We start from the raw sequence: 12,352 nt of genomic DNA on the forward strand, positions 1-12,352 counted from the left end.
GCCAGGGTTGTCGTGGGAAATGTAACATTTGGGGAGGAAAACAAAAATGCTGTCCTCACTTAGGTCCCTGGGCAGAGGCCCAGGGGTGGAGCCCTAGCCAGGGACCACACCCTTCCCTTTCAAGCACTTCCCTGACCCCCTTCCATATCTCTACCACCTGTATCCCAGCATGTTATTGCATTGAATTTTCAACAACACTAAAAGGGAAATGAATGCAACCATCAGTTCCTTAACCCAAAGGAATAGACTAATAATGGAGCATTTTCAGGTGTTGGGGTTGGCTGCTGGAGAGAGACTAAGAGGACGAATATGCCTTGCATAATGCCGTAGAGATATTCTACATAACATACTCAATGGATATCAATGCATGTTTTTTCGTAGTATTGAGCTACTTAAAAATAATCTGACTTCCAGTCTTATTGCAACTATAATGTTTTTAAAACTTCCCTGAGTGTCATTTTCCTCATTTGTGAAAACAGTTAATAATACTTGTCAATGACCTCCAGCTAGAGACCACCAGGAGCACACCTGTAATTTCAAAAAGTATGTTTTATTACTTATTACTGTGAGGGAGAACACACACCAGGGTGACTGTAGGGCATCTCGGCAAGACGGTGCTAGAAAACAGAGCCATACTCTGGATTGGGTGTTATGTGGAAGTGAGGACAATCCTATGATTTTGTGTCTGTAAACATCTAATCTAGAAGGAAGGCAGAGTTGACTGAAGCCACAGCTTTAGAGTAGTCCCTCCTTATTCGTGGTTTCACTTTCCAGTTTCAGTCCTCTGCAGTGTGGTCCAAAAATATTAAATAGAAAATTCTAGAAACAAAGTATAAGTTTTAAGTTGCATACTATTTTTAGTAGCGTGATTAAATCTGCCATCCTTCTTGGAAGGAAAGTCATCCCTTTGTCAGTGTATCCACCCTATAGATGCTACTCACCCCATAGTCACTTAGTAGCTTTCTTGGTGATCAGATTAAAATAAAATAAAACAATGACAACAACAATAACAAGAAAACACTATACAATAAAGATAGAGTTGGGTACTATCTGAGGTTTCAGGTATTCCTGAAGGCCTTGGAATGCATTCCCTGAGGATAAAAGAGGACAATTATACATCCTAAAGAAACAATGGCCACGCATATTAGTTAAGAGAGGGAATGTTTGATATTTTGTGGTTTACAGAGTGCTATGTTTTGTCTATGCTTAGGAAAAATAAGGAAGCGGCCTTGTTTGTCTTACTTTAACACTGTCGCAGGTGACCACGTCTAAGGTTGGTGCTCTTTGAAATTGTTCATGTCCAAGAAAAGAACGATGTAGCCTAGCTGTGAGCACCAGGCCAGCCCTGAACAACACTGTGAACTACTTGCGTTAGCAAAGTTCCTAGAAGTCAGAGTCTGGGTTATGAAAAAATAGAAATAAAAATCAATCTTGTTTTGAAAATGTTGATGTTTAATTTTCTTTTGCTTTGTATTTTTTTTGAAAAGTATGTGAAGAAATCTATGTAACTAAATGTGATACAAAGAAAAATATCTTCCTCCTTCCATAACTCTCTTGGTTTCTTCTCTTTTTCCTTGCTTAGTAAAAATATTTTGAAAATTGAGCACATTTTAAATTATAATTGATTTGTCCCCCTAAACAATATAGATAGCTTTTGACTCTGTGATGACTGGGAAACCCTCAAGAAAATGCTGATGAGATATAGTCGCTTTAACTTACTGTTATGTGAGCGCATTCGTGATTTTTTATTTTTAAAACATGCTTCTTTTCAAATTTGTTCTAAAAGTTTGCATTTACCAATAAATGAGATGATTGAATATGGTGGGGATGGTATCGGCAGAAGAGAAAAGACAGTCTGGCAGTTTTTTGTTTGCTCTTGATGCCAGACTCCCTGACACTGGTCATTTTAGAGAAGGTGGAGTTCCTTGGGAAGTAGGCGACCTTCTCCTCTTTTCCCACTGTCAGTGACAGAGTTACCTACAGGCTCTCACCTACACGAATGGGAGATGATGTTATGTTAGATTTGTGCTCCTCCCATTACCTTCTGTTAAATGTCAGTCCTTTGTTGTTTGTGAAAAATAAGGAGTGTGTGGCTTTGATATTACAAGAAAAAGGAGGCTGCTAACTTGAACACTGGAGGAGTTGCAGTTCTGTTCCTTGAAAAGACTGAAGGCATGTTAAAAGAGGAGGGTTCATATTATCTTGGATATAAGACATCTTAAAGGAAATGGGTAGAGAATGGCAACTGAATGTCCACCCACATGATGTCATGGGGACAAAAATCAGAGAGACAATGAAAGCAGGCCCACCTACATCTTTTTGCTGGGAAATAAAGAAAAAAAGCAGTAAAGACCCATTTCCCATGTCAGAGAGGCTCCTAGAGAAAGAAAGGAGTACACAAATGCCTCAATATCAGACCCTCTGAATGCTTTCCATAGATGTTAACCACCCACTTTCTCTGGGTCCATCAATTTCAAGTGCAGGTAAGGCTTTATGGATGTCAAAAAATAAATAAATAAATAAGTTATTTTTCTCTAGCTTTTTTTTAAACTCAAATTTCTTTTATCTTTAAGCCCTTCATTGGCCCTCATCTAGCAAATAGATATAGAGCATCCAGCCTACTGCAGATACTGTCCATGTGAGAGTTTTCCAGGAGTGGTTTCAGAGGTCAAGTGATTTTGAAGCTCAAACTCCTAAAATTTCTTACTAATGTGAAATTATTATTATTATTTTTATTTTGAGACAAAGTCCCACTCTGTCTCCCAGGTTGGAGTGCAGTGGCACAATCTCGGCTCACTGCCAACCTTCGCCTGCTGGGTTCAAGCCATTCTCCTGCCTCAACTTCCTAAGTAACTGGAACTACAGACATGCACCACCACACCCGGCTAATTTTTTGTATTTTTTTAGTAGAGATGGAGTTTCACCATGTTTGCCAGGCTGGTTATGAACTCCTGACCTCAAGTGATCCACCCACCTTGGCCTCCAAAAGTGCTGGGATTACAGGTGTAAGCCACCACTCCTGGCCTGAAGTTCTTTAATAAATGCCTAAACCTTCACCTTTTTGGCATTCTGAAATCACTACACTTGTTCCATTACTATTATTAAAGCTATAAGCATTATGTCTTTGAGTCCTGATACTGTTAAGAGAGACACTACTACTATTTCCAACTGTTCTTCAGATGAGGAAGCTAAGGCTGAGAGAGAGAAACGAACTAGCTCAAGACTAAAAGGTTAGGATCTTAGTCTATTTCAATTGCATAAGAAAGTACCATAGGCCGGGTGCGGTGGCTCAAGCCTGTAATCCCAGCACTTTGGGAGGCCGAGACGGGCGGATCACGAGGTCAGGAGATCGAGACCATCCTGGCTAACACGGTGAAACCCCGTCTCTACTAAAAAACACAAAAAACTAGCCGGGCGAGGTGGCGGGCGCCTGTAGTCCCAGCTACTCGGGAGCCTGAGGCAGGAGAATGGCGGGAACCCGGGAGGCGGAGCTTGCAGTGAGCTGAGATCCGGCCACAGCACTCCAGCCTGGGCGACAGAGCGAGACTCCGTCTCAAAAAAAAAAAAAGAAAGTACCATAAACTGGGTGACTTATAAACATCATAGATTTATTACCCACAGTTCTGAAGGTGGGAAGCCCAAGATGAGGGTTTCAGCACAGTCAGGGCCCGTTGAGGGCGATCTTCCAGGTTGCAGACTGCTGACTTCCCACTGCATCTTCACATAGTAGAAGGGGCAAGTGAGCTCCCTTGAGCCTATAAAGCCACTAATCTCATTGTTGAGGGCTCTGCTTTCATGACCTAGCCACTTCCCAAAGGCCTCATCTGTTAACATTATCACATTGGGGATTAAGTTTCAATGTATGACTTTCAATGGGATGCAAACATTCAAACCATGCCAGTTAATAAGTGGCAGATCAGGATTCACACTCAAGATTGTCTCCTCTACCCGAGTGTATTAGTGCATTGTCAAACTGCTGATAAAGACATACCCAAGACTGGGTAATTTATAAAGAAAAGAGGTTTACTGGACTCACAGTTCCACATGGCTGAGGAGGCCTAACAATCATGGCGGAAGGCAAAAGGCAGGTCTTACATGGTATCAGGCCAAGAGAACGAATGAGAACTAAATGAAAGGGGTTTCCCCTTATGAAACCATCAGATCTCATGATACTTATTCACTACCATGAGAACAGTATGGGGCAACCGCCCTCATGATTCAGTTATCTCCCACCAGGTCACTCCCAAAACACTTGGGAATTATGGGAGCTAAAATTCAAGATGAGATTTGGGTGGGGACAGAGTCAAACCATGTCACTGAAGCATCACTAGTTACTGTGCACTTTTACTTTATTTGAAAGTGAAACTCCTTATATATTTCTTCTATTGGTAGTTGGCATTCGTGTTCTTGCTTTATGCTGACTAAGTGCACGTGGCATGTAGGTTGACTAAATTCTGTTATCTAATGATGGGAATACAGCCTTTGTTTTCTAATAATTCCAAATCCAAAGCCAAGGGCCACATATATTTTGTCTTTTCATAAGATTTATTCAACAGGATATTTATCATTTTATATTCAGTTTATTCCTGTTATTTTCCAGAATTGTGGCCTTAGGGCAGGAGTTTGCAAGAAGTTCATAACACATTAAATTAACCCAGAGCCAAATTAAATACTCAATTATGCCAATCATTTTATCTTAGACTCCCCCAAGAAGTATTTCCTCTATTTATGGAGTGTATGCTAGTTTCCAAACAGTGTGTTAGACACTTGGAATACACATTTAATAAAATTTGGGCCTTATGAGGTAGCATAAGGAATAGACATATATGCAGGTAGCTATGTCAATGGTGATTGTTAAATATGAAAGAATTTTGTGAGGCATTTGCTTGGAATCAGCTGTTAGAAATATTTACGTCACAGAAATCTAATACTACAAATCAGATTTGGGTTTTTTTGTTTCTGTAGGAGAGGAGAGAAAATGTGACTGTTGAGTTTAAAAGAACTCTATTTCCTCTCGAGGAGATAAGATCATATGCTGAGAATGGAGGGTAATGGGGGTGAGGTAGGTGACTTGAGAGTAGAAATGTTTTGGAAGAGCTGTTGAGAAAAATAGCAAAAGGAAAGAACTGCGAAGAAGGAAGAACACTGAAGTTATTATATATATATGTGCATATATACACACACATATATATGTATGTGTATATATTATATATGTAGGTATATGTATGTACACACACCTGTAGTTTTAAGTTTTTTATATATAACTTTATATATGTATATTTTATATATAGTTATGTATAATCAAAATATATATTATATATAACTATATATGTTTTATATATAAAGTTACATATATAACAACTTCAATATTTTTCTATGTATAGATTATATCTATAAATTCTATAATTATTTGTAGATATTATCTATAGATACTTCTTCAGAAAAAAGCTCAAAAATTGTAAACTGCCGTATAAAGATGGTAAAATTGTTAATTTCACCTGAAGTTTAGATGTTTTGTCTGATAAAAACTAAGGAAAAATGAGTTCTAGTTAATTGTCCCATTAAATTATGTAGAAGAGAACCAGTTTGCCCATCTAAGGTTGGATTATGGTTGTGTTGTCCGTGATTATATTGTCTTATCTGTCAAGTAATTATTTTTAAAAGTAACAATGATGCATTTCATTTGGATATTATACTGTACAAAGTGCTTTTGGTTTACATTATCTCTTTTGATCTCATCTATTATTGATCTCTGGTTGGCATATTACTGTATTTCAATGACGCTACTAGACCTTCTGCCACACACTTTGAAGAAAGAGTCATATAAAAACTAATTTAAAGTTTTCTCTGATGACTTTTAGATAAGCAAATAAGGCCAAAGACAAATAACCCAAAGGGCTGGAAATTCATGGCAAATTGTAACTATTTAATAAAGAGTTTCATTAGAAACATAAGATATGTGGGTTTGATAAAGAATAGGGCAATGGAAAGTACCTGTACATCAGTGACAAAAATTAATTATGAATTTGTCTCTGTCTCTGAGCTAAACAATCTAAGATGAATAATTTTCTTCTGATCAAAAATGCAAAAGTAGAAATTTTGTTTGTTTGTTTTGTTTTGTTTTGAGACGGAGTCTTGCTCTGTTGCCCAGACTGGAGTGCAGTGGTGTGATCTCGGATCACTGCAACCTCCGCCTACTGGTTCACACCATTCTCCTGCCTCAGCCTCCCAAGTATTTGGGACTACAGGTGCCCGCCACCACGCCTGGCTAATTATTTTGTATTTTTGGTAGAGACAGGGTTTCACCATGTTAGCCAGGATGGTCTCGATCTCCTGACCTCATGATCCACCTGCCTTGGCCTACCAAAGTGCTGGGATTACAGGCTTGAGGCACCATGCCTGGCCAAAAGTAGAAATTTTTAAAAGTTACATATTTTTTTCTAGAAATAACAGAGAAAATGCTTAAACGTATGTCTCTATTAACCTGCTGTCCACCAGTTGGCTATTTCAGTTTATGGCTCTTTTGCCTGTACATATTAGAATAGATATTCTATAATAACATCAATAATATATAAGAATAAGTGAAATTTCAAAGCTAATGCTCAAGCTTTCCTAATTATTATTTTTTTTTATAACAAGGGGCAGTCATTAAGGATAGAAGCCTGATTCCTTTGGATGAACAATCTCTTTATATTCTAGCTTTGAATTTGGCAGCTATTGTTTGCGCATTTATTTTGTGCAGGGTAGTTAGATGGGTTCTTCCTCAATTTAGAAAACTAATCCAAAGTATACTTAACTCTACATGACTTTAGCACTCCTTCCTAGAGCCTTTGGGAGCATTAACAGCAAAAATAAGAATAGCTGTTTAGAAATTTGGGGGAGAGTCAACATTTTTATGACATTTCTAACTTTTTGGACATTCCTTGCCTGGCTGTCACAGACTAAACTTTTGAGCCACTTTGTGTCTTGTAGGGAACATTTTCCAGCCACCACTGTCCTGTCCATTTAATGAATATTAAATACATGAATAAAATATGCCTATCGAATAGTTTCAACTATTTAGTGCAGCCTAAGCTAATTTTACTGTTTCAGAATTATGGACTGTGTAGCTAAACCAATATTGATAAATTAAAAACATCTTAATTTCATGCAATTTGCAAATTTGTAGCTATTCCAGGGACATGTTTCAACAGTGTAGACCATTTACAATGTCCTTTTAAATCATCTTTAGTGGAATTCATTTTTTTTTTATTCCTTTTTTTTAAATGTCGTTTAGGTCCTCAAAGGTTAAAATAAAAGATAAAGATAGGTAGCCTGCTCTTTCTACCATTGGGATATACATATCTTTTAGCTTCCTCTATTCACACTCATTATTATGAATATATATTTCCACTCTAGGAAACAGATATTACACTTTCAAATAAATGAACATTTACATTAAATTATTGCTGTCCAATTGTGTATTAATTTATCATAAGTAAAGGTAGTAGTTGACCTTTCATCTTTTGTCTTACTTTCTATACTTAAATCGGGCTCAACATTCACAAATTAGGTTCAAAGAACATTACTGATGTTATCGTTTATCGTAGAAATTGTGCTTACCTATAAATTATCCCATTTAATCTCTAAATAATTTATGAGATATTAGTATGCCTATCTCAGAAATATAATAGTTCAGAATAAAATGAGAATACTAGTTAGGCAAACTCACAGTCATGTCAATGAAAATTAGAGCAGTTACTAGCTATGAACACAACTCTTTCTATTATTTTCACTATATTTCAGTTGCTTCTGTACCAAAAAGAAGTTTGATTTTATCAGTGGCAGTTCCTGTAGACACTGGTACATGAGCTTTTGGGTTAGGGATCCAAGAATGGAATTTTAGAAATCTTTCACTGATAGAATGATTTGTCATTACAAACAAAAATGCCCAGAAAGTTGAGACCAGTCATGAAAAACAATGCCCCAGAAATAAAAAAAAAAGTTTTTAGTGGAAAATGAGTATTCAGTCATTTAAAAGCTCTGGATATATTAGAGAAAGAGAGTTCAAGTCGGTGTTCTATCAGTTACTTTATAGGTCTTTTAGCCTAGTAGTGTCCAAATCTGTTTTGAACAGCTCAATCATTTCCTTTCCAAGTAAAATCTTACATTCTATTTTAATGTTTATCAAATAACAGTGATGTGTTTGAATTATTGACTTCCAAGTGATATTTGCCACTTATATCCTATCTATTTCTCAATTTTGTGTTGGATACCCATTGAGGAAATACATGTGGTATGTAACATATTTGATTGTGTCTGTTCTTTTTGCTGTTTTTGAATTCCTTTTTAGAAAATTCAAACCAAATTTTTGCACAACACCTAATTTAGTTCAGCAATACAAGAGTAAAGCCTGGGAATCATAGGGGGTCAATTTACTTGCCAATAACACAAAGGAGTACTAGTTGTTGTGAATCTCAGCAGAGCAGTTCATTCTGATATTTTTCTAAAAAGCCACCTGACTCCACAGAATGAAAACCCTCATTCATTGTCACTCTCTCCTCCTTTTCCTCCCTCCTTTAGCCATCAAAAAGTAATGGCATGTATGTTCACATCACCATTGATTTTTCCATCATAGGAGCAGCAGAAAAGAGTTCTAAACATGGTGCCGAAGACAAGACTCAGACCATTATTACAGCAATGAAAGAAAGAATGAAGATCAGGGAGAAAAACCGGCCGGAAGTGTTTGAAGTAATCCAGGAAATGTTTCAGATTTCTAAAGAAGATTTTGTGCAGTATACAAAGGCGGCCAAACAGAGCGTACTGGATGGGACATCCAAGTGGTCTGCAAAAATAACCATTACAGGTAAAAATTAGTCTTCTTGAACATTTTTATTGTAAACTGAGATTTTTATGTGTCCTAGAAATAACGGCTAATAAAAATCATAGGTAAAATAAATGATTATTTTTTCAATCATGTTAATATGAACCAGACTGGTTGGTACTTCACATTTTGAAAATACATACTAGATAAGTGAAATAATTTTAGTCTGTGTCTTGTTCTAATCAAAAGTTCTTTCATAGGAAAAGGTTTCTGTTTTCAATATATTCACCTGCAGTTTACAAGGAATAAGCGTTTTTGCTGCCTACCAGTGATAAATTATAACAGTAGCTAATAATATGTTCAGTTAATCTTTTTCAGTGAGACAATAGATGTTATTTTACTTACTCCTGGCTCAACATCCCTCATCCATTTGGTCCTCAAGTCAGGACAATTTGAGTTTAACAATACCTAGTAAATTGGACTTCTGAAGTTGCTTGTAATGTTAACAGCAAGTGACTGTGCAGCCTGTTAACATTTACCAAGCCTCTTTACTTACTCATTTTGTATTTAAAGATGAGTAAATACAAAATAAATGTGCTTTCTCAACTATGAGATGCTTTCTCATAGTTGATATAGACACTTTCTCAACTACGTAGAGTTGATCAATACTGACGGCAGACTCATAAATAGATCAGTTTGCATTATAGACCTTTGAATTATGTTAGGTAATCTTTCATATAAGTGTAGGTGTATCTTCCTCATTTCTCTGCACATGTATGCTGTAATGTGTATGAGTATATAGCTAATATGTATATGCATGTGTATGTATATAGCTACTTTGCTTTAGAGACAAAAGCAAAAATTACAGATTTTAATGTTGTGTATTTATTTTTATTAAACTTTTTTTAAAGTTCTGTTGGTCATGAGAATGAAAGCAACGGGGATGCATCTGTAAACGTAAAGAACCAAATGACAGAAAAATTGTCTTTGTTATTACTATTTTTCATTTCTGAGGAATATGTATGTTAAAATGTTTCTTTCGGTTTATTTCAGTGGTTTCTGCACAGGGTCTACAGGCAAAAGATAAAACAGGGTCTAGTGATCCGTATGTTACAGTTCAAGTTGGAAAGAACAAAAGAAGAACAAAAACCATTTTTGGAAACTTGAATCCAGTATGGGATGAGAAGTTTTATTTGTGAGTATATAATGTGAAACTTTTGCAAATATTAAATTGTTTAAGAATGAATTTAAGAGAGGCATGCAAAGTATGCAATAATTATCTCAGATTTTAATCTCTTACCCAAAAGTAATAAAAATGTAAAAGTCATATTATAAACTCCCTCAGTACTCTCATAATATTTATTATTTATTCTTTATCCTTGGAAGCAAGTGAATAAGAATAATACTTCAAATAAAGATGGCATGACTGGGGTGGCTTTGCAAGAGATAAAAAACGATACACAACATGATCTATAACTTGGGATGACCCAAAATATCCAGAAATCTAATCTTGATTCAACACTATCTTGACTCTGAAGATTCATAACTAAAGACAAGGGACTTAGAGCATTTCCTGTCCCATCACTTGGGGTGGAACCACATCTACTCTAGCTTATACTATTCAGGTGGCTGATGATAACTTTTATAACCTTGCATTTTCCATGAGAGCATTTATTTTTAAACCTCATATCTTTCACTGAATAGCAGGAACTCATTTTTCTCTCAAAAGTTCTTTTTTTTTTTTACCGCTCCTTCATAAAAAAATGAATTTCAGTTACTATTTAGTAGAAATAAAAATTCCTACGTGAGTTAAAGACAGTCTTTTTTCTTGAGTTCTCTCTTTGCAAATGCTTTAAACAGGAATCTCATTACCATGGTAAGTAAATACACACCAAACATATAGCTTAGTTGGGAATGTGGGCAATATTGTGCAAGAAGTAGAGTTTCTTGAATATATGGCCTGATGAAGGAAGTCTTAAGAAATAGGTTTGGAAAATCAGTTGGAACCAAATAACAGAAGGTACTATAGAATGAATTAAGGGATTTGGAGGATTTCTCCCTTCAGACTTCTGGGAGAGACTAATACCCTTTTATGTGTTAAAATAGAAGACAATAAATCAATTGGAAGTTAAAATTGAATTTCATGTTGGAGTCAAGTAAATAAATAAAGCAGGAAAGGAACAACAAAGGGGAGGGATGAAGACTATGGCAAACTGGAAAACAGGTGATTCCCAGGAAAGAAACGGCTTCTGTTGCCATGCGATCATGGAGATGCGATGCAGCTAGAGCTTCCATTTTTTTCAGGAAGCTGGATATCTGAAAGCTTAGAAACAGTTTTATTGAGGTATAATTGACATAACATAAAATCTACACATTTAAAGTGTACAATTTGTTAAGTTTTGACATATATGTACCTCCTGGGAAATCATCACTACAGACAAGATAATGAACATATCCATCAGTGCCCCAAAATATTCTTTATGCCTCATGAAAGTCGTCCCTTCTGACTTCCCGTGTGCCAAGGCAGTCACTGGTTTGCTTTCTGATGCTATAGGATACTTTTCATTTTGCGTTTTCTAGAATTTTCTGTAACTAGAACAATATGGCATGTAATGCTTTGTGTGGTTCTAGTCATTCAACATAATTATTTTGAGATCCATCCAAGTTGTAGGGTGTATCAGTAGTTTATTTTTATTGCTTGGTAGCATTTCATTTTATTAATATATCGCAGTTTATTTGACCCTTCACCTCTTGATGGATATTTTGGTTTGTTTCCAGTTTTTGGTTAATGACAACAAAGTGACCCATATTTTAAATGAATGACTTATTCTAAAACTGACATTTGTATATAAATATTTGTGTGAACATATGTTTTTATTTCTCTTGAATAAGTACCTAGGAGTGGAATGAATAGTTGGATCACATATTAGGAATATGTTTAATATTTGAGATTTTTTTCCAGATGACTTTACCATTTTATCCTTCCACTACAAATGTCTGAGAGTTCTAGATCAAACCTATCCTTCCAATAGAAATGGTCCTCGACTTATGATAGTTTGACATAATGATTTTTTTACTTTAAGATATGTTCATCACGATGTAATCCTATTGTAAGCTGAGGCATTTCTTAGGATCTATAATTGGGTTATGGTTTCTATTAAATGCCTATTAATTATGCACCATTATAAAGTTTATAAATCCTAAATTAAACCAACATAAGCCGGGGACCATCTGCTATATTGCCCATGTTTAGTGCATTTTCAACTTATGATAGTTTTGTCTTATGGGTTTATCATGACGTAACCCCATTGTAAGTTGAGGGGTATCTGTACTTGGTAAGGCCAGTTTTTGACATTTTAGCCATTCTGATCCATGTGTAGTGTTATAGTGGTTGTATTTTGCATTTCTCTAAGGACTAATAATTTTGAGCATGTTATCATATGCTTATGTGCTATGTATCTGCTTTGGTTAAGTGTCTGTTCAAATATTTTGTCCATTTGGTATTGCTTTTGTATTTTGTATTTGTATAGCTTTTATGGTTTCGGGTTT

The 12,352-nt window shown here is 35.9% G+C and overlaps 1 protein-coding gene across 2 annotated transcripts in view; it reads left to right on the forward strand.

The window, feature by feature from the left end:
- The window catches only part of UNC13C (unc-13 homolog C), a 690,142-nt gene that overhangs the window by 291,123 nt on the left and 386,667 nt on the right, over positions 1-12,352 (forward strand). For both annotated transcript variants that reach the window (XM_025390112.1, XM_025390110.1), the window contains exons 8-9: positions 8,618-8,845; positions 9,857-9,998. In XM_025390112.1, the coding sequence (XP_025245897.1) occupies positions 8,618-8,845; positions 9,857-9,998 (370 nt within the window). The remainder of the gene's footprint in view (positions 1-8,617; positions 8,846-9,856; positions 9,999-12,352) is intronic.

Source organism: Theropithecus gelada, chromosome 7a (assembly GCF_003255815.1).
Source record: "Theropithecus gelada isolate Dixy chromosome 7a, Tgel_1.0, whole genome shotgun sequence".
In the NCBI taxonomy this organism is placed as follows: domain Eukaryota; kingdom Metazoa; phylum Chordata; class Mammalia; order Primates; family Cercopithecidae; genus Theropithecus; species Theropithecus gelada.